The 26,491-nt window shown below is 42.4% G+C and overlaps 2 protein-coding genes and 1 long non-coding RNA gene across 4 annotated transcripts in view; 1 reads left to right on the top strand and 2 right to left on the bottom strand.

Moving 5' to 3' along the window:
- The window catches only part of PRKD3 (protein kinase D3), a 43,449-nt gene extending 36,282 nt beyond the window's left edge, over positions 1-7,167 (bottom strand). Inside the window, exons 1-2 of one of the 2 annotated variants that reach the window (XM_071429454.1) lie at positions 7,002-7,167; positions 3,299-4,327 (exon numbers count right to left, since the gene is read on the bottom strand). In XM_071429454.1, coding sequence (XP_071285555.1) covers positions 3,299-3,589 — 291 coding nt within the window. In that variant the 5' untranslated portion in view covers positions 3,590-4,327; positions 7,002-7,167. Of the gene's footprint in view, positions 1-3,298; positions 4,328-6,503; positions 6,653-7,001 lie in introns of those variants that run through there. The other variant, XM_071429464.1, reaches the window with a different exon arrangement.
- A 2,262-nt stretch (positions 7,168-9,429) lies between these two features.
- Positions 9,430-13,611, bottom strand: LOC139591153 (uncharacterized). The gene is made up of 2 exons (XR_011679568.1): positions 13,573-13,611; positions 9,430-11,262 (listed from the first exon to the last, which is right to left on the bottom strand). It is a non-coding gene; the product is annotated as an uncharacterized lncRNA (long non-coding RNA).
- On the top strand, positions 13,317-26,083 carry QPCT (glutaminyl-peptide cyclotransferase). Its single transcript, XM_071429426.1, has 7 exons — positions 13,317-13,850; positions 17,752-17,898; positions 20,265-20,546; positions 23,074-23,250; positions 24,103-24,202; positions 24,679-24,795; positions 25,684-26,083. Exons 1-7 carry the CDS (start codon positions 13,749-13,751, stop codon positions 25,827-25,829), a joined length of 1,071 nt encoding a protein of 356 aa, XP_071285527.1. The 5' UTR covers positions 13,317-13,748; the 3' UTR covers positions 25,830-26,083.
- Positions 26,084-26,491: the final 408 nt, after the last annotated feature.

The raw sequence follows: 26,491 nt of genomic DNA, 5'->3' as shown, positions 1-26,491 counted from the left end.
GGGTGGGTTCAATGAAAAAAACTGTTCTAGAAAAACTAGGCAGGAAGAGGAAGAAACAGATTACATAGGTAAAGTATCAGTACTCAATCAAAAAGAATGCAACAGTTAAAGGATCATGAGAATTTCAGGGAAACATTCTAAGGTAGGGGAGCAGTTGGTCTGTTTCAGAGCAAAATATAAAAAAGCCATCCGAGGAAATATATACAGAGAAGGAGAATGCTGAGTATGACTGAAAGTGAAAACAATGAAGGACAGGTCTGTGGACCAAAAAAGATGGAGAAGTTGCAGAAATATGAAAGTAAAGACTCATAAATTTACTGAAAAAGTTACAACAAATCTTGCAGGTATTGATACTATACAAGTAATAGCTCAAGTTACACTTTTAGCTGCAGTAATCAAATGTTTTTCATTTATAGCTCGAAGCAGAATAAAATTAGGCAAACTAGAATACAGCACTTAGAGCATGCTGTCCAACATAACTCTCAGTTTGCAGGCAGTGGAACATCACCACATGCAAGTTTCTAGTTTTAAGTCAGCAATCCCTTTGTTCTACTTCATGTGAGGAATGAAGAGAAAGCATTCAAACACAGAACAGGATTAAGAACTTGCCTCTGAATATCTGACTATTGTGCAATGACACACACTGTCTACCTGCTACAAGTTTTTCTGCTTCTAAACACTGTCCCTCTATTCCAGCAGCCATGTGTGTCCAGCTTATGTTCCTCTTCAGACTGCCCCTGAGAACTGTATGTCTGATACTTTAATACAGAGCAACCTAGATAAGGAATGAACAGAGAAGACCATGAATGTACTGGAGACCATAAGCAAGAATTTTTTTAAGCATCCCTATAAAGTCAAAAGTTTGGATTTTCCGAGGACTTCTATTAACCATTCCAGTACAAAACAACCCTAACACAGCAACCCCCAAACTTAACTTTATACTTGAAAAAAATTGAAGAAAAACACTTAAAAAGAAAAAACATCTCCTGATGTTTAGAACATCTGTATGAGAGCTAAGAGACACACCAAATATTTGCATTACTCATCTCACTCTCTTTGCAGACACATGTCTCTTTAGTTTCAGTTCTGCTGATGCTGCTTCTAATTACCCTTCAGCAAGACCTGAACAAGCTATACTGAACACCAGTGTCTGAAGCAGGAAACACAGAAAAGCAGAGCCCTAACCAACATTTTTGATACTGTAATTGTAGCCTCAAATACAGTAAGGCAGGTGGTTTAAGCTCCCAAGTAAGCAAAGAAGGACTCCTCAGAGTTTTATTTTGTTCCAGATTACGTAGAGGAATACAAACCTGAAATGTGACTGTTAAGTAAGGAAACATCTGTTTAACTCTAGTAAAGATAACACTCAAATAAGAAGAAAAGCTATCAATTACTATTCCAAGTAAAAAAAAAGAAGAGGTATTTCTTCTAATTCATTAAAGAAATGCCACAGTAAGTAGATACTGTTAAGTACAGAACTATCACAACAACAAACCACACAGTACCCTGCAGACAGGACAAAACACTTTAAGCAAGCTGTGGAATACCAGAGGAAAGGGAAGCTTTAACACTGTTGAATCTCAACAGCATACCCAGCAGCTTCAAAGCTTTTAACTGGAAAAAAGCAGCAACCATTCGCACAATTACCGACAAGAATGCAGTTTGCAATTTTCACATTAGGTATCTGCTAATCCAAGAACATTGAACAGTGACCAGATCTAAGAGAAAAAAAGTCAAGGCAGGACATACTGCTGTCAAATAGAGTACAGGGAGAATACTGCCACTCGTGCACTAGCTGCAAAACTACTTATGAAAGACGAATCCAGCACACGTGAGGTTGTTTCCTGATCAGTTTGTTGCCTGCAACAAGCTTTCACTGAGCAGTCACTTTCTGGTAGATTCAGCTGCAGGAGAGCAGAAACTGCAGCAAAGCCAGACAAAAAGGAAAACTGATCATGAAATCCTCATCAGTTTTGCAGTAGATTAGGCTTAGCATGTAAGAACTTCGAGCTATAAGAAGACCTCATGTTAAAATTTTAGCTGAGCCTGCTGAAAAAACAGAAAGAAAAAAAGAAAAATAAGCATGAATGTACTTGTTTTCATCTTTCTTTAAGATAAAAGACAGGAAATATGCAGATGTAAAGAGAAGGATATAGAAAGAAAAAGCAGCCCCTAAAATGGCTGCATAAAGGTACACCTAACATGCATGGTACAGGAAAAAAAAAGGTTGACCCAAATAACTCATCTCTTCAGAAAGGAACTAAGATGCTGAATTATATTTTGGAAGTTATTATGAAATTGGCTTGTTTGACAACTAGTTTGTAAAAATACAAAAGATATGAAATATATTATATGAAAAATATGCAGTAAGTTATGAGATGGGGAAAAAAGATACACAAGCATATACAAATAACATATAATGCCCTTATGTTTTTTCAGGCTATTAGGTGAAAAAGTATTATATAATAAAACTAACCAATGATAAATATCACCACTATCACAACAACGAAAGACATGGAGATAATTCCCTGACCTTGATGGAAAACAGCAATTATTTCTTACTTTATGAAATATTGTTAACTTCTATTCAGGCTGCTTCCTAGGGTCTAACCTTCCTAACCTAAAGATAAAGATAAAGTTTGGATGCAAAACCAGCAGTGATCAGTGTTACTTCCTTCCTAAGTAGACAGCATTTTCAACAGGGTAGCCAAGACACAATGGAAAAGTGTGCCAAGGTTCTTTTATTTCTCAGTCAACCCCCTCCTAACAGAAAGATATTGACATATAGGAGTAACACATGTATTCGGTATACAGAAAAACAATACTAGAACATTATTAGCTGTTGGGTGGGATATTTAGTTATTAACTAGAAACAAAAAGAACAGCAAGTATCAAGTCTGTAGCCACAACTGGTCCTGTCACAGCAGCTGGCTATACAGATCCAAGAATACTCTTCAACAGCAGTAAGCATAAGCTAGTAAAAACCTAAGGTATCAGTGGCAATTGTTAAAAGGAAAAAACTGCCCATACTGTGAGAAGTCATTTATGCAGGAAATTTAGAACTACATGTTCTTTTACTAGATTTCACAAGTGAGAAAGTAAGAGGAGGGTTTACTCCTATTGAATTAAAAGCTTCTCCCTTGAGAGCTACCAACATTTCTTTCTGCATAATTCCAAATACCTAGCATAGATCTTTGTCGCCATACTAAACTCTTGGCATATCTCAGTTGCTCTTACTAAACAGCCTGTTAGCAAACAACTGTTGCCATCAGCAGAACACAGTAGCATTGTACCATACCTTCTGGTAAACTATTGAGCACACCAGGTCTTTAACAGCAGAGAGGGACAGGTCCTGAGCTTCAATGGTGACAGTCTCCCGAGTGAGACCAATCTGCAGAAGGAAGGAGATCCCATGCATAGAGCCTCGGGAGTTGGTGAGGCTCTGGGTACTGAAACTGCCATTGGAGAGTCGACTGGAGAGCCCCGACTGGGGACTTGAAGACAAAGTTGGGGTCTGTGGTGCAGCAGCATGACATGTAGGTGGGGAAAACTTCTGTAAGGATGGGGGAGAAGAGTCGTTTGCTGACATCTGACTTGCTTTACTCTGCCGAGATCTCCCTAGTAGTCAAATTCTAAGTGAAATATGCTATTGGTTCTTGGTTTGAAATGAAAACAAGGATAATGTAAGTTTCCCTTTCTTAGTTCAATAAAATGCTCCTGACCAGTAAAACTTAAATTTCCCTTTCATTTGGTGCAAGCCAAAGAGTAAAATAATTACAGCTGCAAGTTACTTTAAATTAAAGGTTCTCTTTCTGCAGTTACAATCAGCTGATCAAAAGCAGATTGCTTGTCCTTTAGCACCACATCCAGACACAGAGGATTACATAAAGGCCTCACAGAAACACATCAGCTCTTCTGTTTTATACTTGTCCTTCATTTTTTATTAAAAAACAAAAGCTGGAGAAGCAGATTGAAATGGATGTTGATAATTCATTAAAAGGATCCTTGTTCACCTAGTTACACAGATCATATCTCAAATGAAGACTCATCTTCATGCAGATAGCCTTTCACAATGAAAAAAAAAGTGTATCCTTGAGTAACACCAGAAGTCCACGTATGTGATGAATCTATTCCTCCTTCAGAAAGTCTTCTCTGAATTCACAGGACACGGTGAACTTGCAGATCAATGAAGATATCCAATTTCATTTTTATAAAATATTTTAGCTCATGAAATGGAGGAGCAGAATGTCTGAAGACACAATCATATTAAATGTAATCTGTAGCATCACCCAGATAATCTCCAGCATTTTGAAACATTGTACTCTGCCTGTAGGGGAAAAGATAAAGTTGTTATTTCACATGAAATGCATGAAGTCACATACCCATGTCACAACCACTCTACTTTTACGCAGCAGGATACCAACTCCTTTTACTCAAAGGAGTTAATAATAAATAGTGTTTAATAACACTAAATGTGTTACATTAGAAGCATTTTGTACTTGTAAATTAAACTTTACTGCTTTCCCACGGTATGATACACAAGAAAAATCAGATCTAGAACTGACCAATATGTTACTACAACTTCTAATTAATGACAGCTCAGCAGAGCAAAGCACTTAGGAGGAAAACAACAAAAAGGTGGGGGGGGAGCAGTAGAACACAGCTCTGCTCTGTACATCTATATTGGGAAGCTGGTGGGTAGGGAATTCATTAAATGCATACAAATGTCAAAAAAAAATACAAGATAAAAAATCAAACTCTATGTGGCAGCATGTACTCAGGGTATCATTTTAATACTGTTATTCAAGAAAACTGAAGAATGACTGCACAAACTCTAACTACAGGAAAATATGCAGAGCCTACAATTTAGCATCGGTCGGTTCCTTTGGAAAAAAAATCATTTAATGATACTCACACATCTGATTAAAAAAGCAAGTCAGCTACAACGTTTGAAAATAAATAATTTCATGAGCATGGGCTTGAGATACTTGTTACAAGATGCTATGCTACTTGATTCAGTATTTCAAGCACTTCATGAGCAGCTTAAATGATTCCCCATGCAACTTCTGCCACAGGAAAAGTTTTCCATTGATGCAAAAGTGGTCCAAATACATAGATACTACATATTGCTAACAATTTTTAAGGAGCATTGATCCATACAGGATACCAAAACCAGTAAGCTCACATGTATTTTCCTTGCCTTATGTAGTAAAAAAAAAAAAAAACCAAAACCCAAAAAAAACCACTCAGAAAGTGTACTACTCTTGCAATGAAATTTCAGAAGAGAAATGCCACACCTTATTGCACACAGTAGAAGCTGTCCTTCCCAGAAATAAGGCTGAGAATTGCTAAAACAGTCCAATTAATACACTATGCACTCCTGGTATTTACCAGTCAAATAGGTGAAAACCCCACTGTCATTGCATTCTGAAAGGTAGATAAGGAAAGAGATACACAATTTGCAGTACTGGGAGGAAAATAAGCTCTCAGTACTGTGACAAAAATTCTTAACAGGGGCTCCGTAAGAGAGAACAAATTGATACATTTGGATTTCCAGCACAGTTATCTAGAAACTCTTGCCTTCAAATACAGAAGACTTGTTGGACCTGTAGCAACGACATCTGAAAAGAAACTTCGGCCTTAAAGAACACGCTAAACACGATACAGATGAAAGCAATAAATAGGAAGAGCAAGGACAGCAACAGTAACATTTAAAGACCTTTCTCAAGAAAGCAGCTTCACAGTGCCTTCAAGTTTGCTTGCAGATGACTTGTTCTTGTTTTCTACATACTGCTTTTCTCTCCCTCACCTCTCACAGATACCACAGACAGCAAATATGAAGCCTTAGGGGTGGATTTGAATTACAAAAAACAATGCCTAACCAACATAATAGAGAACAGAAAAGCCTTATGATGTGAAAGAATTAATGAGTCTGCTAGGCAAGTTAATTTAGACAGTGAAAGCACCCTGTGAAAGCTCACCTACAACTGCCTAATTAGAACGTTAATTACGTTTGTCAAAGGCATGATGCATTTGCATTGACAAAGCCTTTTGATACCATGTGTATTTGCATACAAGCCTTTGAAAAAGTTTATTTTTGTTGCTTGATAGGAAAGAATGGATCTTTCTTTGAAAGGAAAGCCATAGAAACTGTTCACTTTGTAGTGAGGATAGAGTTCTTCCGAACATCAAATCAAATGTATGCTGAAACTGGCATGCAGTCTACAATACTGCATTTTGTTTATGCAAAGAAATCCCTACACCTCACAAAGCAGAGAGGAACAGGGGCAATGAGGGAGTCCCTCTGCCTCCTTCCCCCGCCGCCCAGCTCGCAGCCTGCGCCCGCCCAGAGGCGCTGTCCCTCCCGTTCCCGCTGTACCCAAACCAAGCGTCTCCCGGGCAGCTTCTCCAACACCTGGCCCTTAACCCGCCCTTCCGTCCCGAGGCGAGGCGAGACGCGGACGTCGAGCCCCGCTCCAGGCGGCTCCACTCGCGGTTCTTACCCAGCAGGGCCGTTCCCACCGGGAGGGACGGCAGCTCCCCGCCACGGATGCCGGGCGGGACCGGCGGGACGCGTCCTGCCTGCCGCGGGTCACGCAGCCCCGTCCGGGCTGGCGCTGGCAGCCGCCCGTCCCTTCCTCCCTCCCAGGTTTAAATCCCCGCTGCGCGACCCGCCCCCGCCGGCACCATCTCCGGAGATGATGTGGCCTCGGCCCGTCACCCCCACCCCGGGGCACCCAGGGCGGAGCTGCCGCCGCGGCGCTTTCCCCCCGCGGGGGCCGACGGGCGCTCCCCCGGGGCACGGCCCGTGCCGGGCTCGGCGCCCCTCCCGCCGCCGCGGCAGGAACTTTTCGAGTCCGCCCCCGCCCTTCCCCGGCGCGGTGGCGGCGGCGGCCCCCACCCCCGTACACGCACACCCACGCCCCCACACACCGCGACCCCGCGGCGGTTCCCGCCCACAGCGGCGGCGGCGGCGGCGCCCCCGGTCCCGCCGCGCTCACCTGCGGCGCCGCTGCCCCGGGCCGGAGCGGCCACTCGCGCATCTCCAGCCCCGCGGCTCCCCACACACACACTAGAGCCGCCCGGGACGGGACGGGACCGCGCCGCGGGGGCTGCCGGGAGCTGTAGTCCCGCCACCGCGTCCTGCCGCTGGCCGCCCGGCCTATGCGAACCACGAGCCCCGACGTGCCCCGCGCGGGCGGGGGGCTCAGCGCGCGCGGCGGCGCACGCGCAGGGCTCCCTGAAAGAGTTTCCGTTAGTTTTCCTCGGCCGTGGCGGGCGCTGCCCCGAGCCGCTACAGCGGGACGAGACGGGACGGGACTGAATAGGACAGCCCCGGCTGCGGGGCCCTGCGCTCCCAGCTGCAGCTGCCGCCTCGCCGCCGCCCTGGCCTCGCCTCGCTGCTCCAGCCCTGCCAAAGCCCGTGCCCGCGCCAGCTCGCACCCGCCGGTCGCGGTGCCAGCGGCGGCCGCGGGTACGGGCAGCCCCCGCCCTGCCCGCCGTACCTGGCAGTACCGGGCTCCTTCCCCCCGCTCCGCCCCGCCCGGCCGGGACAGCCACAGCCCATGTCTCGGTCTGCGCCGCTCCCGGTTCACCTTGCCGGGACGGGGATGTCCCCTGGGCCGGGCAGGCCCTCCATCGCTGCACAGGAAATACTTGACCTAGTGTGTCACAGCACGCGCGCTGGTCTTTGCCGTGGCCGCGCTGACCTGGGAGCTGGAAGTGGCTTTCAGCGTGTCCCGCTAGCCCCCACGGATGTGCGTGAAGGACTCAGAAGTTCTCCAGGCCCTTTTCACTGCCCGTCTCCTGATGCGTTTCAGCCCCCCCTTCTTTCGCTCTGATTCACCCAAATCCCATTTTCTGCCCTGCGTTAATGATGCCACTCTTGGCATCAGCAGCAAATTTCTGCAGGCAAGATACTTGGGAAAAACAGTGAGCTGAAGTACCAAATAAAACTGGTGCGAGGCAAAACTGCCTCTGTAACCTCCCTTCAGCCCGACAGCTCCCCATTGAGAGACAACCTGTAATCTTCCTTCTTGAATTTGGATTCAATTTCTTAAAATAATATCCACTACCATAGGGAGTTGCTGAAGTTTAAGTTATATACCAGACCAGTTTAAGTTGTATACCAGAAAATGCCTTGAAAAGGCAAACTGTCAAATTCAAAGGCTTCTAATGCTCGGCTCAGCGAGACACAGATGGAGAAGCAGATTAGTGCCTTGTCATTTATAGCTCTGTTTGTAACGTTTCTCATTTCCTTCACCTTGTGCTCCTGAGGCCTGGCCCCAAACCCACTGAAGCTGAGGGGAGCCTTTCTGCTTTCTGCACCCTATTTTGCATCAGACCTTTTACACAGTGCAGCTGATGGAGAGTATGACCAGCTCTCTGCACTGACTGGCGCCATTTTATTTGATAAATAATATGCCTGCAGCTTCTTGTCAAAATCTGGAAGTACTTTAAACTAAAAACATAGCAGTTAATGGTTGATTCTGCTTTTAACTGGTTTTGAATGCCAAAAACCACCCTGGGACTTTTTAATGAAGGCTATTCCATGAATAGAGGATGTTCTTGCCAAAGCTCTGCAGCAGATAGCTGAGCAATCTTCGTTTCCTTTTTCCTCTAAAGTGGGACTCCCACACGCCACCACTGTAAACACAAAGCTTGCCTCCATAAACATGATTTCTGATGCTTAGCACAGCAAAGAGACATACTCTGCTGTATTTAAAGTGCAGCAAGCTTCTCACATTTTGAGTAGCAGCCCTAAAAATAGCTGTTTAGGGACAGCACCAGATGGATTTTATGTATTACCACAGCCACTGGGCAACGATTATATTTCTTTGTAAAGAAGCTCATCTTTATACCATCCAATAGGGTTGGTGCCATTTAATTTGCTGCCCTAAGCTGTAATAGCTGCTTTTTCATAAATCAGAAGATGGATTAGTTAAAATCAATTTATTACAGAACAGAGGACAGCATCAGGCAAAATAAACCAAAGTGCTGTAAGTATTTCTTTGGTGTTACTTTCTGTTAAACAAATATTGCTGAAGCACCCAAACCCTGTTCTGTTTGTAAAGATCTCTGTTATAAAGATGTGTAAAACACATCTGAAAGCAGCTCTGCATTCAGTATCTGTGTGTGGAGCAGCACACCCATCTGTGCACATGCACAGCTGACTCTGTGTGATTGCAGCATCATGACAGCATTAGCCCTGGCTGCAGTAATTGACAGGGCAAGCATTCTGGTTTGTTATTTTTATGACTACCATAATTAGTGATTTCCTGTGGATTTCATCAGTGTTCTCATTTTTTTTTCTGAGCCCACATCATTCCCTCAGATGGTTAGTTTGCTTTCACAGCTCAGCTTTCCCTGCTGAAACCAGCTGTGCTTTACAAATCACTCTCTTACATTTACAAGTTACTAGGAAATGGGTGACTTTCATTGTATTTATTTGCTTTCATAAACAAAAAACTGGTTTTCTGTATGGACCACAAGGGCTGTATAAACAAACTGCATTTGAAACTGTTTTATAACTCTAAAAATCCCTCAATTTTTCCAGTTTGAAAATAATACTTCTAGCATTTGGTTATTTCATATCTGAAAATGGATACATCATGTATTCATTTCTATTCACCAATCTAATGTTTTGAATATTTTCATATTCAAGGCAATGTCTTGGGAGAGTTTACTGGTGCATTTGCCTGAGAAATTCCATAAGCACATGCTGCCATGATTATTTTTCACTGCTTTTGACCCTGATGTTGCATAGCAAAGGCCCTCATTTAGGATCTGCAAGATCTGCAACCAATGGCTGCAAAAAGAGGAAGTAATATCTCTATAGACAAAATATAGAAATGCTTTTCCTTTTTTTTTTCTTTTTTCTTTTTTCTGTTCATTGTCTCTTTTCTCTCACTCTCTCAACTCAACCTCTCCCATAAGGGAACTGAAAAAAAAGCTAGGAGTTCAGGTTTGGTTTGGATAAAATCCTGAAATGTGGGTATGTCTATGAATTACCTCATCGTCTTGGTTTGAGCCCTTAGCTGAACTTTGTCCCAAAATCTACCTCCCAACAAACCAGTGAAAAGTTTCATATAGACTTAAAAAACATAGAATCAAAATTTACCTTGGTATAAATGTACATTTTTGACATTTTTTTAATTAAACAAAATGCATATTCATATTCAAAATTCTAGGTAATTGAGTTTTGGAATTCACTTAACCCTCCCTTAGTTTAAGGAATGATCTCATTGATCCTCTAATCTATGGGTAGCTTCATTCATATCATATATATAATTCAACTGTATCGGCTCCAAAATAAAGTTATTTTCCTAAATAAGGCTTTGGGGTAAACCTAACACATTTCCCACTTTCCACTTAGTAAAGCTTTGTCTGAGAAGGCATCAGCCCATGGAAACAGGGTCTCTGTGACCTGAATCACCAAGCAGGTTGCTTCCACAGCCTGATAAAGGAGACGCGCAGTGGATGAGTTAACCGGGATGAGCAGCAGCAGCAGCTCAAGCCCACAGATGTACGTGAGCACCTGCAGGCATCCCTCTGCTCCTCTGTGACCATCATCCCTTCCCTCTGGGCTGGAAGAGCTGCCTGTGGATTTCTGAGGCTGCAGCAGCCCAGGCTGTTGAGCACTGGAAATCTCAGGCTGTTTCTGCTGCCTCACTGCTGCTGGCAAATCAGCCGTAGCTGAGGCTCAAAATTATAGAATCACAGAGTGGCTTGGGTTGCAAGGGACCTTAAAAACCATCTGGTTCCACCCTCCCCGCTGTGGGCAGGGACACCTTCCACTAGACTGGGTTGCTTGGAGCCCCATCCAGCCTTTTGGATTGGAAATGACCTTTTATTATGTCGATTCAAGCCGCAGCAAACCACACTTCCTCTGCTCTCCGTGCCACGGACCTGCCAGTCGGGGGAGGCAAGCATTCAAACTCTATTTGTGACGGCGGAAGGTGCGGGAGTTCCCCCCCGGGAGAGAACTGGCGTGCATTAAACCGCATTAAACCCGCATTAAACCGCATTAAACCCGCATTAAACCCGCATTAAACCCGCAGCAGCGCCGGGCAGTGCATTTCTCCAGAGCTGGTAGCCACGGCAAGGACGGAGCCCGCGGCCTCAGCTTCCTTCCCAGGGGCGTTTGGCTGAAATGCTGACGTGCTGGAGGGTCAGCAGAAGGGAAAGGCTTTGCCAGAGGTGCCTGCATCCACTGTCCATCGGGACTTCAGTAGATGGCACTGTCACACCAATTGTCGCTTCCTGGGCACAGGAAGGGATGATATACATAAAGATCGTGCTGTCACAGATTGCCTATGCTTTCTTCAATTAAACTACCCTTCCTCCCCGCCCCCAGATTGTATCTGATTACATCTATTTGATTTTTCAGAGTAATAACCCAACTATTTAAAATGTATGTAATAGAACAGCTGACCACTGAGAAATCTGTTGACACATTTCCTATTAGGTATGGAGCAGGAGTAAACAAGACATTTTTTTCCTTCATAAATCCCTGGAAAAACAAAATGTCCATCACTTCTGATTTTTTTTTTAAGTTTGCATATTTAAGTAGTTATGTAACTCTGTTTTCAGCTGTGAGGCATTCTGATTTCTGTTACATGGACTCTTTTTTGCTGTTGTTGTTCCCTCAGTGTTCTTTGTAGACACAGAACTTTATGGGGTGGTTATGAGAGGGGACATCTCCACTCCAAATTTCGAAAGTAATGCCCTTAAAAAAATCCTGTTTGATCTCTCTAGATCACATCTGGTCCAGCACTTACATTTTTATGTGTGTTTCCCATGTAGGTGATATTAACACTGCCTTAATCTGACTTTACACTAGCCAAATTTGTAATCTCTCAAATAATTGTAACCCTCAGAGCAACCACAATCCCTCAGGGAAAAGCAGTGTTAGCTAGTCCTGACTCATATTCTTGTCAGATTTCTCCTGTAGCTATAGTATTTATTTTCTTTTCTGCTAAATTGTATGAGAACTCTGGCACATCACCCAGAAATTCTGTCCAGCATCTGGATTGTATAGCCAACCACAGGAAATCTCATGGAGGGGCAACAGATTTTTGTTCTGTTGTGTAGTTCTGCTGGGATCGCATTCATCTTGGTAGTGGGATTTAGACTAATTGCCCGTGACTTGATCTCTGACATGCTGGGGCTTTTGTCTAAAAATCTGTCAACCATGCTGATTTTTCTTGGTAATCAAAAGATTGCCCATTTCTTTCTGTTAACCAGTGATTCAGCTGTGAATTTGGAACAATTTCCTAACAAAGCACTGTGTGGACTTTCACAACTGAACAAAAAAAGGCACCAATTTAAATTAACTCTTTGTTTTCCCATATATGAAAAAAATGGACAGAGCCACATTCTGAGTATCATCTAGAAGGATCTGTAGTAAAGCTGTCACCACCAGAGATGTCATCTGTACACTGGGTGGCAGATCCACCAGCTTTTCTAGGAAACCTGTGAAATCTGGGTCAACAATCTGCAAATCACAAATCACTCCATTTCTCCAACATCACTGTTACTTGCAAAGCTATAGTTACTAGGATGAGGCTTTCCAGTACAAGGCTGACAAGCAGCAAAATGATTACTCCTGCTGCTTCCCTCCTTCACCTCTTCTTTTTTTCTTTTATTTTGTTTTGAGATTGAGCCTGAACTTTAAGAAATATGTAAAAGTTGGAGACTTTAAATACATTATCTGTGATGCAGAATAGTCAGATGTTTTCTACAACATTCTAGAGCAAGAATGGTGATGTCAGTTCACCTAAAGAAGAGGACAAAAACTCAGAAACTTGTATCTTTGGTTAATTAATTTAAATGGGTGTACTGCAAAATACCGCCTCACCACAGATTTTGCTTTGTTCTTGGTTGATAATAAAAGTACATAAATTAAAACGCCTGAAGAGTGGGTTTTCATTTTAGCAAGTATTGTTGTTTTAGGCCTAAAAAAGATCATAAGAAGAACTTGTAAATTAATGAATTAAACCCCTTCGCATTTCTGTGGGTCTCTGCTGTCCCACCCTTCAGGAATACCGGCTCCGAGCTTCCATCAGCCACGGGCGCTGCTCCCGGCCCGCTCCCGGCGGAGAGCGCGGCCCCTCCGCGCCGCAGCGCCCGCAGCTCCCACCGGTGCCCGGAGGCCGAGGGATCACGAGCTGCCCCTCGGAACACAAAACCAGCTTTCAGGGCAAAGCCGCAGGCTCCGGCTTTTCCCACGGTGGGAATCACGAGTGCCTGCCCGCCCTGGCTGCCCGGCGGCCGGGGGAGGAGGGAGGGGAGGGGGCCGGAGGCGCAGGCAGCCCTGGCGCTGCTGAGGGGCTGCCGGGACGGGCTGGGCTCCGGGCAACGCGGGCTGCCCGAGAGGCTGGCACGGCTGCGGCTCCTGCAGCCAGCGCCGCTCCTTCCGTGCCTCCTTCCCTCCGTGCCTCCTTCGTGCCTCCCTCCCGCCGTGCCTCCTTCCCTCCGTGCCGCCTCCGTGCCTCCTCCGCGCCTCCCTCCCTCTCTCTGTGCTTCCCTCCCTCCCTCCGTGCCTCCCTCCGTGCCTCCCTCCCTCTGTACCTCTCTCCCTCCGTGCCTCTCTCCCTCCGTGCCTCCCTCCCTCTGTACCTCTCTCCCTCCGTGCCTCTCTCCCTCCGTGCCTCTCTCCCTCCGTGCCTCCCTCAGCGCCGCCTCCGCCGGCACAGCCGCGGCTCTCTCCTTTGCTCCCGCGGCACTCGGCGAGGCGGAGGGAAGGGATGGCGGGGGTCGCCGCCCGGCTGCTCGGGGCACTGTGCCTGGCCGCCTGCCTGCCCCCGGCGCTCGGGAGGGACGCCGGAGCGCAGTGGACCCTGGAGAAGGTGGGTCGCGTTCGCCTTTCCCAGGCGCTTCTTGCCTCTCCCTTGGTGCGGAGGCAGCGCCTTTCCGGCGGGCAGGGGTGAGCGGCTGGGCGCGGGGACGGCCCCGTCCATCCTGCCCTGGCCTCCAACGTGAATCCGGGCTGGGCTCACCCTTGGCGCGGTCCCGCAGGTGAGGGTGGGCGGCATGGCTTCCCTCCTAAGCCCGAGCTTGGTGGCTGCAGAGAGCAGATCTTCTTCACACGTTTGGCTTTGTCATCTCGCACCGCCCGGGACCGGGCAGCAAGAGCCAAAAGCTTTGTCAGCGGCAATTACTGAATTGAAGAGGAAACCCAAACAGGGCAAGACGGATCAAAATCCGAAATTGTATTCCTTATAACATTCTACTATACTCCAACTTTCATTGTGACTATGGTGAGTCAGAGGACAGTGACTTAGTTTGAGCGGACAGATAGCTCTTTCAGCAGCAATGCACGGGTATCTAGGAAAAACAAGTAGTCATGGTGCTGATAGCCGGTACAAAATTGTTTTGAAAAGATATAATGCTCTAATATGTTGTAGACTCATACCATATTGTGTCTAATTTATACTGCTGTGTGTACTAGTGAAAAAAGGAATGTTGAGATAAGGTTTAATTAAACAGGAGTAAGCTTTAAACCACAGATTTCTCAATGTAGCAGCTCTTAGTGTTTCATTATGAAACATTAACATAGTCTTCTTCATAAAGAATTAAACCACGTGAAACGTAGGAGAGCATAAAACTGCAAACCATATTCAACTAAACACTTCAAGAATTTCCAAACAGAAAATATACTTTTAGGGCCCTTCCCCAAGTGTTTGTAGAAGAGCTGAAGTCAAAGTTCAGCAAGAAGCAACTGAATTCCACAAATCCAGAGCACCATTCTCATCACCAATAGATCAGAGTCCAGGACAAGCTGGTAAAATGAAGCTTCCCTCACACCCTTCCATGCTTCCCCTTAGTAATTCCCTTTCTCCTTGATTTTATTCACACCCCACCCTCCCCTCCCCCCATCCAAGGAAATGTTGGCTTGTTTCTTTGTTTGTTAATGAGATACTGTTTCATTCTGTTCTATTAATTGTACCTTACACTACATACATATATATGTGTATAGCTCATATATAATATATATAGCTCACATATAGACTATATATCTGTAACACAATACACCTGTAATTATGCACAATACCTGTATATGTACCTATATAGTATATACATGTGGGGCTGAATCTTTAGTCATGCTGGTCAATGAACAACCACATAGCCCCAGTGCTCCTTTTCTCAGCCCCCATGAGCCCCAGCCCCTCACTCTTTAGCTGGCTCCATTCTGACCAGCCAATCTCCCCACCAGTGCTGTCAGTAGTGCCACAGAACCATCGCGCCTCAGCTCCTCCACCTGTGCACACGCAAAGCGAGAACATCCTCCTCTTTCTCATTAAATTCTTGTCCTTCGACAACTTTTGTTCTTTCTCCCCGGAGGGACATGTGAGCCAGAAATTCAAAGTCCTACAGGTAAGCCTGGGCTACTTGTAGAACTCGAAGTTTTGCAGTTTTGTACAGCTCAGTACAACAGGATTAGTGACAACCCTGTCATGAATATACTGTTCTGCCTCCCTGTTGTGTCAAAGTAGGGATTGACCAACACTGTAAAGAATGAGTCACTTACAAATCTTATTTTGCTTCTCTTTTATTTCATAACCACTTTTGTAACTCCTTTCACTCCCCAAATTTGAAGATATCTCCATCATTAGAAGTGGAAATTGATTCCTCTCTTCTGAAGTATTTTCATGCATTTGTACTTTAATAATATTTCTTTGCCAAGTGATTTGATGACCCCAATTACCAGGCATGCTCTTCAGTTGTTCAACTGCTGATTTTCTGAACTTCCTTAATTAAATTGTCCTCCTACACTCTTCTGAAGTACATAGCTTTAGCTTTTCATTCTCCCCTTACAGCCTGCTCCTCCTAAACTAAACAGCACCCTGACATTTTCTCTTCTCTGTGCCTCTTCTACACTGGTCTAAGTTCCACCTTATTAAATGTCTAGTATTTCAAAAGACTGTTTTATAACTTCCAAACTAATTTTACTAATTTCCAAACTTTCAAAAGTTCATGTTTATACCAGATGAAATTATATCATTTTTCTTTTTTCCTTTATCTATGTCTAAATTTGCTAGCATTGAAAATGTTAACTGCCTATCCTAAATTTTGGACACCTAAATTTTGGTGTCCTTACAGTCTTAAAATTCAGCTTTAAACACTGTGTTAATATTGGTACAACTAGATTCAGTGTCTTTGTGTCAGCCCTGTGCTTAATTTCACTGCTAAACCTAAGTAGAACTAGAGGAAAGGTTCACACAGAAATAAACAGCTAGGAAACCAGAGAAGGGTAGAATTAAATGCTTGCAGTGAAGTCTAGAAAATACTTGGGCTCATACTTGCTTGTACAAACACAAACGAAGTAGAAAAAAGTAAAATAGTGAGGCAACTCCCATTTTTAAACAATATTCATCACCTAGGGTAATAAGATAATTGGTAATAAGATACCTGACTTTTGAGGTCAGTTCACATTCTGGCCAGGTAATGGATTTTACCTGTCATTTCAGACACATGTGAAATGACACACATGAGTAGAAAAGGAGAGTGAATTATTTCTTGTTAACACATACAATGATAGACTACAGATATTTATTAAAATGTCGGTTTCATGCAGGAGCAGCCCAAAAGCAAGTCAGCTGTTAAACAGTTTGAAGAAAGAAAACGAATAAAATAAAAAATGCCATTGTCCTCCAGTATAAAGTATGATGTGCTCATATTCCATTTTCTCTTCTTTTGCTCATCTCAGAAAGAATGACATAGGCAAGGTACATGGAAAGACAGCAAGTCTGATCAGTCATGTAAGGCAGTTCTGATCAAAGAAGAAATAAACAAAGCCATATTTTTGATTAGGAGAAAGACAGGAGTAGAGGGAAGACCCTGTGATATAAATGAGGAATGGAATGATAGTGCCTGAAATAGGAATCTGTAACAACAGTAGTGGCACAGGAAGTTTCAGAGGAGACAACTGCTAGAGATTGGATAGGTTCAAACCTGGTGTACAAAGGGGCATTTGAGATGTCCTTGGGAATCCCACCTGGCATTCAGCTATCCCTCCAGAGCACTATGGAGCTCTTGCACATCTAAGATGTGCATTTGCCAGCTACATAAGGATGTCTCAAGCATTTTGGGTCACCTGATACAGCCCCAAAGGCCTGTGCTTGGGCAACAGAAAGGAAGTCACTTGGGAGGTAGGTCACATACTAGTGGCTGCCTCAGGAGACGAGCTGTCGGGCCTGAGGTTAACCCATGTGTCACCAAGCTGACAAATACCCCAGCTAGCCCCAGATGAGCCACAGCATTCTGTGCAGTCACACTCATTTTGCCACTGTGGGTAGAGACCACAATGACACAGCTAGCTCCCTCTGGGAGTGAATTACCCTAGGCGTTTCTTTGCAGTACACAGCATAAAGCTAAATATTACTACTACTGGAAACAAAGCTTCTGGTGTTTGTCTCAATAGAAACCTCGGTTGAAGGTGGCGTGGTTGCAGACATGACATGTATAATTTAGATATTAGGAAACAGAGAACCCATTCATAGCTTCAGGTTTTACAGCTAGCTCGTAGGTAAAATTTTCTCCCATACTTTAAATACTAGCAAATTTTGTATGGAAATGAAAGATAGAGAAGCCAATCATTTCTGAGTGAACAGGGGTTTTTAAATTACTTTTGGCTGCGAATAAATCAAAGTAGTGCAATATACCATTTTTATTGTAATTCTGAAGAAAACTATGGTTAAAAAGATCTAGTAATAGTTATAGCATTCTTCTTCTCTCTACCTTCTGCAGTATTCTCACCAACCAAGAATTTTAGGTTCCGATGCTATTCAAAAAGTTGTGGCCAGCACAGATATTTCTGAAATGTGGGAGAATGATTTGCGCCCTATCCTGATAGAAAGATACCCAGGATCACAAGGAAGTTACATCGTGCGACAGGTAAGACAAGACGACACTTCCCGACAATCTCTAAGAACATCTTTACTATATATTATCATTATAATTATTATTATTTGTATTCTGGTAACACCTTTGGTGACCCTCACCAAAGAGACAGTCCCACAGAAATTCCTTTAATTCAGTAGGATGAACTCTATCATTGAACTCTTATCACATGACACAGCTTGCACATCAGCTGACATTATTTCCCAGGGCTGCATAGCATGATGGAACATAAATCTTTTTTTAAAAAAATTGTGTTTTAAATTAACAAGTTTGCCCCAGACTTGGTACCCAAAGTGCAATACAATGGTTGTCCTTTCCCTCACATGAGCAGGTTTTTGGTCACTGGTTCAAACTGGAGACCATGCATGGGATGAAATAAATGACACTTCTTCTGGAGAGGCCCTGTCCTGTGCTGTTACAGTGCCCTGGAGAGTTGCTTCAGATGGGTGTATCAACACAAAAGGGGATCAGAGGGGCCCAAAGGGGCAGGCAGATGAAATGGTCAGCACGACAAAGTGCAGCCCCGGTCCACAAACCACACCAGCTCCACTGGCCCAAGCACAGCAGTGTCCTGGTGCTGGACTAACAAACCAGGCTGCAGCTGGCCCCAAGTCAGTAAAGACTCCAGCATGTTGTCTTTGAGCCACAAGAAGCTACCACACAACGGGGTTGCTGCTCTGTCAGCACCTCTGCTCTGCACTCACAGCATGGGCATCTGCAGGACAGTGTCCATGCTGGCTCTGGACCCCATTAGCCAAGAGGGAGGCAGACAATGGTACAGCTGAATTTACTAAAGACATTCACAGCATCTCACTAGCCTTTATCTACCCTTTGGGCACTGACTCAACAGCTCTAAGACAGCCCCAGCTACAATAAATTTATTTGCTACTCAGCAATTGGTAGATTGGAAAAATGCAGCCTTTTTATGCATTGAGTGTGTGTGTGTGTGCGTGCACATCTCTGTAGATTTAGCTTTGTGGTTTCTTTAGCAGTACTCTGGAAGGCAGCCAAGTGAAAGGGGGAAAAGGAAGAAAAGCAAAAAAACATCTGAGCCTAGGTTAGAAAACCACAGATTATATTCAAAATAAAATGGATCATCCTGTTGCAAGGTAACAGCATGTATTAAATTTAAAAAAATTAAGAGTCCTCTATTGTCAAAACACAATAATGGAGTTTGAAATGGATTATACTTCTTTGTTGAGACACAAAATCATCAGACTCCTTTAAGGGAAAAAGGCTACTGGGAACTCCATCCAGGCTTATATAGTGCCCTCAATCCTTAACAGACATCCTTCACTCTGCCTACTGATAGCTGATAGACCATACCATGTTGTAAAAGCTTTCAGTGGGTGACCACAAACAAAATGGAAGCTTGTTCTAGCACTAAAATCTATGGCAATATTGTTGTTTTTTGTCATTCTTACTGACTTCCCTAAGAACAGAACAAGTCTTCAAAGTCTATTTTCCCCTCAGAGGCTTTTCCTAATGTTTACTTAAAGAGAGAGGAATCTGGCTTGAAGAAGCTCTCTAGGGACCCATAAAAATAAGCTGCTCAACAGAGAAGCAGAGATGTCCCTCTAATATCAGTTAGCCAGAACTCTGGCTGAAGAATAGCTGGGGTTGTTAGAGGTATTCTCTTCAGGGAGGAAGATAGCTAAAATTAATGATTTGCCTTATAGATTGTCTCAATTCTTATCTTTATATGAGCTACACTTAGAGAATTTCATTTTTAAAACCCTCTTCTGAAATGTTTTGTTCTTTCTTTAATTAAGAGAATCTACCTATCTGTTATGGCCTTGTAAACAATTTGTGTCACTGGAAAGGTGGATTTTTCACAGAAGCTTAAAAGTCCAACCACCTCACACCAACCAACCAACCCAAACAGCTTTTTTTTTTTTCTCCCTTATACTTCTGTGGCATCTTTGTGTGGTAATTGTCTAAACAGCCACAACAAGGTCTCTGCAGCCAATTCTGACTTTAAATTTAAAGGCACATCAGAGTTAAGCTCTGAAAATGTTAACATTAAATCTGCTCTAGTTACACCTGTAAAAGACGCTGGCCTGAAAACTTCAGAGATCAAGACCTTAATGTGTCATAATAATTGGCAATAATTCAAAACACCTTCAAACTCCAAAGAGAAAGGTCAAAGGGAAGAAACAAAAAGTAAATGAGGCAGTCAAAGGCTCAGGTAGCAAAGTTATACAGTGATATTATATTTTTTGCTATAAAGTCTATCCTTTAAAACACCATGAACTTACAGAAATAAGCTTAGGAGCCACTATTAATTAGCTAATAACAATTAGTCTGCAACGTCTTTCTGAAGCAAGAAATATTAATCTGATTGGTTTTTATAATTGCAGCATATCAAGCACCGTCTTCAAACATTAAAGGCTGGTTGGGAAATTGAAGAAGATACATTTCAGAGATACACACCATATGGCTATAAAACATTTTCAAATGTTATTGGCACTCTGGAGCCCTCTGCAAAACGCCATCTCGTGCTTGCTTGCCACTACGACTCAAAATTCTTTGGACAACAGTGGCAGGGCAGAGTGTTTGTGGGAGCCACTGATTCAGCTGTGCCTTGTGCCATGATGTTGGAGCTGGCACGGGCCCTGGATAATGAGCTGCAGTTAATCAAGGTAGTTCTTTTGTTTCATTTTCATTTGCCTTGCCAACAGCAACAGGCCTTGGGGCATTTCCACATTCTTTTCCATAGCCTGCATGCTGGGTTCTCTGATTGCTGTGCTTGTAATAAATCTTCCATTGACTCCAAGAACAAACAGAGATCAGAGAGATCAGTATCTACTACTCTAAATTATATTTCACATTAAAATTTCTTATAAAAAGGGCGGATATCTGAAAGTTATCGGTATAAACATATACCATATAAAAATAACAAATGATACATGAATAATAGATGTTTCGTAGACTTGGAAAGGTGTAATGCTACTTTCTATCTAAAAGGCACAGAACCTGACTCAGAAGTTCCTATCATATCCAGTAACATCTAGGATCATTGAAAAGTTTTGTTGCATTTTGAATCCTGCAGAAATCTCTCAGTTGTATTCTGCTTTGAGACACAGATGAACTAATTGTTGTGCAGAAGAGTGACACTCAGGTCCCCCCATCCCACAAGGATTTCAAGTTTTTCTTCTTAATTTTTTTTACAAATTTGAATGGTTTATTTATGAAAGAAGTATAATGTCATCAGTCTGTGTTACCTATGCTATGAGAATCTGTTTCAAAGGGCTGCAATTGCTAGGCACAAAAATCTGTTGAGCCTACAAACTCTTAGTCTGTCGGATTACAAATTTGTAGGATTACGGATTCACGAGTGCCATCTACTGGTTCAGTATTCAGTATTTACAGAAAAATAATTCTCATACATTTACAGAGGTGTTACAGGAAAAGGTCTCTCAAACGTGAGAGACACTTTACAAAGTGTCAGGAGTACACTCAGCTCAGCTATTAGGATTACTTGTCAACAGGAGTTTCCAGAAACTGATTTGGTGCCTTCTGATATGTGAATATTTAAGAATGAGAAGATGAAGAATATGCCAATATTTTTAATCACAAAACCAAAAAAACCTCCTGTAATACAGAAGCTTTCATTCAGAAGCTTCTTTTAAAACAAATGTGCCTGGTGATTATTTATGAAACAACCTGTTCACTGACTTTAAGACTGGCATTTTTCACTATGAATACTCTATTTTACAATGAAAATTGTTTTTATCATCTAAGATGACAGCATTTGACAAAAAGGCAACTAATTACTTTTCACAGGCCACCACTTGTACAGTCTGTTATCAAAATATACTTTGGGATCCATCTGCTTAATACATTAGTTATGATGTTTTTGCTCTGCTTATGGTAGCACAACAGACTTTGCTATGTTTTCAGCCAAATCTATTTATACTTTGACTTGAAGATGTGATTTTTGTTGGTGCTTCTCCAGTTATAACTTACTTCTCCAGAGTTAGTTTAAAATTATTGGGCAAAGACTGTCTTCATTATTAAAATGTGTTAAGCAGTAATAGTAATAATAACACAAGTACTACATTCTAAAACTCACATAGCACTGATACAGTTTCCTCCAGAATGTAATGCAAAATGACTGCTGCCCACAGAGCTCTGTCATGTGCAAAGGACAAAGGGCAGCACGCCATTGCCATTAGAGAAATCAATATACCACTGTGAGCACAATCAATACCATCTTGCCTGCATGACTGACATGTTATAGAAGCTTCTGTTCAGATTGCATCAGCTCCAGCTGTTTGGGAGTTGTAGCCCATACAGGACATGACTGCTGCCAGTGACCCCACCTTTTTAACCACATCATGCAATTTTATTTGAAGCAGTGTTAATTTATAGAGGGCTTGAAATATTTATAGCGACTGTCAAGACTACAATTCTCAAACTATTCATTTATTGGAACCAGACTGGCATTTTCTGGGCTATGGATTATTAGGAAATTCTGGCAATTCAAATGAGGCTTCAGATAGTAGACTCCCTCTACACTAGGAAGAAATTTCATACAAATGTCTTTTTTGTGACATTAAACACATTTATCATATATATTCTCAGGTTTTAGTGCTGTTATATTTTGGTTATTGAAAGGAAAAGACATATCTGACATATCCACTCTCTTTGCTCTGGTTTAGCACAAAATTACCTCAGTGATTGCAAATTCCCCCGAATGAAAAGAAGGGGCTGAAAGAACCATCAACTTGTCAAATACATAATTCACCTCCACTGATGCACAGCTGTAGCAATTACATTAATCCTTGTGATGCAATCAAATAATGATATTAGCACTCCCATCAGGTGTTGTTACTGACATGTCCCCTCATTATTTGAGATAATGTTGCTGCTACCTGGTTTTGCAGGTCTCAAGGCTCAGGTCACGTCCTCCAAAGTCAGAAATGAAACTTTTATCCAGTACCAAAATTATATGAGACTGGAGAATGTGTCACTGTGTTAGATAAATAACAATTACCTTGACTGATGACTACCACTATTACACCATAATAACATCCAAAGAAAGGTTTGCATAGGGAACCTTGATAATAAACCCTTATTTGTGTTACTTACATGACTACAGTATTTGCCCTTTATTTAATGTTCTGGCCAGAATCAATTAGTTTTACTTTTAACTTCCTCCAACAGGCCAGCTCAACATCAAGACCAGACCTTTCCCTTCAGCTGATCTTTTTTGATGGTGAAGAAGCCTTTGTTCGGTGGTCTCCTTCCGACTCCCTCTATGGATCTCAACACTTAGCTCAAAAAATGGCATCGACTCCACACCCACCTGGTTCAACAACCACAAACCAGCTGCAGGGCATAGTAAGTGGCTCTTCCCTTTCTAAGGACTTTCCTCCTTAAGGAACAATAGTAAATGGCATTTGTAAAAATATTTAATTAATAGGTAACTGGCCAAATTCCCAAGAAACCACGACCCCACTGAAGTTAAAGGAAGAAGCAAGCTTCTGGAAACATTATGAAATATGTTAGAGAATTGGGAAGAGCTTTTCAGGGGATTAGACCTGCTGCATGCAAGTATGAGGAGAAGCCATAGAAATATCAAAATACACAATTTATTAGAATATAAACTAGGATACCCACCTTCTTCAGGGAAAGATAATTCAAAGTGATAAGGAAAGAGCACAAACAGCATTGGCCTATGAACAAATCTCCCGTAGCTCAGTACTAAGCTACAGCAACCTCTGTATCCCTCTGATTCTTACTAACATTCTGGTTGTCTGTTCCCTCTACTTTCCCTGTTTACTGCTGAGGCACTTCTGTCACTGCTTCTTGTGACTCATAAAATGGCTTTCCCTTGACAGACTTTGTTGTTCTCAGGGGAAAAAGCAATTTCCTCTTCTTTCTCCCCACCTACCGCTGTTTTTCTTTTAAAGAGATATAACACACAAATTGCAGGCTAAGCTATGCAGCCTGCTTCAGCTCGAGGAACAGAGGAATAGCCTGGCCTTGCCCTCCTTGGGAGGACAGCAAAATGAATCAGATTGGAATCAGGTTCTGCTAAGTGAATTCTCCTCAGGCACCACGCTAGAAAGGCAGATCTTTGGCCAGGGCTAGCAAAGACCTGCTCATGAGCTATACAGGAAGCCAAGAGTTTCATTGCTGCTGCTGATGTTATAGGAAAGAGTTCTGCACTAAAGATTCTTTCTTGTCTAGGACCTGTTTGTACTACTGGATTTAATTGGTGCACGAAACCCAGTCTTTCCCAATTATTTTCCAAACACTCTTCGATGGTTTCAAAGGCTTCAAGCAATTGGTAAGCAGAAGGATATGGGTTTTGAATGAATTTCAAAACCAAGTGAGTAGTTTCTGAATGTATTTAGCTCTGTAAATCAGATTTTTAGATTAATTTTCTGGTTTATAGTAAGAATCTTTGATAATGTAAATGTGAAATATTAAACCTATATGAAGATTTTGATACTTAGTTAATGAAACATCTGAGGAAGACTCAGACATTTGAAAGCAACAAAACAGATTATATTGCTGATTGTCATTCTGTGGCACTTGGCAACTGCTTCACTTGTGTGTTTTTGTTCTCACTCCTGTAAAATTATGGTAATAGTTAATATTTGGATGACCAGTTCCGAGGTCTTCCAAATATTAAACAAATGCAAAAGACAGTCACCACTGTGCCATGGAAAAAGCTTCCATGTGTGAGGAAAAATAATTCAAACGTGCCAACGTTCCTCATTGTCCAAAAATTGTAATAATCACTTTCATTGTGCATTACAGAGCAGAAGCTACACAACATGAATCTGCTGAAGAATCACCCTGTTCAAAGTCAGTATTTCCACAGTACTTTACATCGAGGCTTGGTTGAAGATGATCACGTCCCATTTTTGTTAAGAGGTGCCAGAAATTCTTATAATTTGTATATGTTCAGAATGAAATGCATAATTTAGTAAATGAGCAAATGCATATGCTCCTGTTTTTTCAAGCTTATTTGCCATAACTTGAGGCTTCTGAATCCTACTTTGAGCTTTGACATAACACCTAATGGAAAAAATTGATTCCTTAGTGGTATGCAGCTGAAAAATCAGAGAGAAAAAAGAAGTAAAACAGGAAAGAGGCTGAGAAAAAAAATGCTCCTCCCCAAAAGCAATTGGGAAGCAGAAGACTGATTTCATTCCTCTTTTACCTACAAGCTGCAGTACATATAGGTGGCTTAATGTGTGTGTATGTGTATATATATATCTCTATATATATATTACACACACATATGTAATGCAGTGATACAGTTCCTTTATCTGAGGGCAACACTGTCTTGTAAAAATAAGAAACCCTATTTTACGATTTATGTAGAGAACTAAAAAAATGCTTCGAAAATATTCAGTCTTAACACTTTCACAAAAACATGGTAATCAGTTTTCATTTTGAGGAGCTGCAGTGATTTCTCTGTCTTTCTGTAGCTCCTAAAGATACAATGCAAAGAATCTCAAAAAAAAAAACCAAACCCCGTAACTCCCAACAAGTAACTACAGATTACTAAAAAAAGAAAAGGAAAAAAGAAGAAGGAGGGAAAAGTATTCAAAGGAAAGGAAGGTAGCAGCTTTACACAATACACTCTTTAATGATGGGATGCAGTCACAAGCATCAAAACAAGAGAAGGTAAAAGGAAGCTGCAGGGACACACCCTATAAAGCAAGCTTATTGAGTAGTTACCTGACTCTGTTGCTAAATGGCTTAACAGAACTTCTAAAATATTTCTTCTCCAAATTTCACTTTCCTTTTTTATAGGGGTTCCAGTCCTGCATCTGATTCCATCCCCTTTTCCTGCAGTATGGCATACCATGAAGGACACAGAAGAAAACCTTGACAAAGCCACTATTGACAATCTCAACAAAATCCTGCAAGTGTTTGTACTGGAATATCTCAACCTATGAAAGACAAAACATCAACAAATTGTACTCCATTCACACTACTGTTTGCCCACCTTCACACTTGCTATTTAATTGCATTGGAGAGTACCAATGTGAAGAAAAATGTGATAGCTCTTGCTAGACTGATTATTGATTGAGCTTTCATGGCCCATTGATCCAGTAGCCAAATAAGATACCATTAAATAAGACCTAGCTCAGCCTGGAAAGAATTTGATCTTTCCATGTTTTGTGTCTGAATAAAAAACCTCTAGAATCTTTCCAAATTGTTATCACTGGTTTTTGTCACGTATTGTGATCCCAGGAGGGAATGCCTCATGACTTAATTGTATGATATATTTTTACAAGGTGCAACCAACTTTTGCAGTGTTCAGCTGCAGAAATTTACACCATTTTATCAAAAGAGGCAAAAATCACACTATAGGAGACGTCTACTTTGAGCTGAACAAAACCACCTCATGCTGAAATGAGTTGCTAGAACTCCTGACACACAGATGTGATTTTTAATCCTCTCTGGTCCCTCTCCTCCTTCCCCTACAAAGGTGGCTGCAAGGGTTTTTCTCTGCAGACAGCTGACCCCCAGAAAACAGAACAATAACCCAAATTCAGCTTTTCCCCTATCATTTGTTGGATACTTGTTGATGGAGAAGGGTGGTGGGGGTGATGCT

This window comes from Agelaius tricolor, unplaced genomic scaffold, assembly GCF_023055355.1.
Source record: "Agelaius tricolor isolate 1412-34295 unplaced genomic scaffold, bAgeTri1.0.p SCAF_1, whole genome shotgun sequence".
Lineage (NCBI taxonomy): Eukaryota > Metazoa > Chordata > Aves > Passeriformes > Icteridae > Agelaius > Agelaius tricolor.
This window is presented reverse-complemented; position numbering and strand designations above follow the sequence as displayed.

Coding starts and splice junctions, on each gene's coding strand:
- QPCT (XM_071429426.1), top strand. CDS start 13,749: ATGGCGGGGGTCGCCGCCCGGCTGCTCGGGGCACTGTGCCTGGCCGCC. Junction 23,251..24,102: donor CAAACCAGCTGCAGGGCATA/GTAAGTGGCTCT, acceptor TTTCTTGTCTAG/GACCTGTTTGTACTACTGGA. Junction 24,203..24,678: donor TCAAAGGCTTCAAGCAATTG/GTAAGCAGAAGG, acceptor TGTGCATTACAG/AGCAGAAGCTACACAACATG.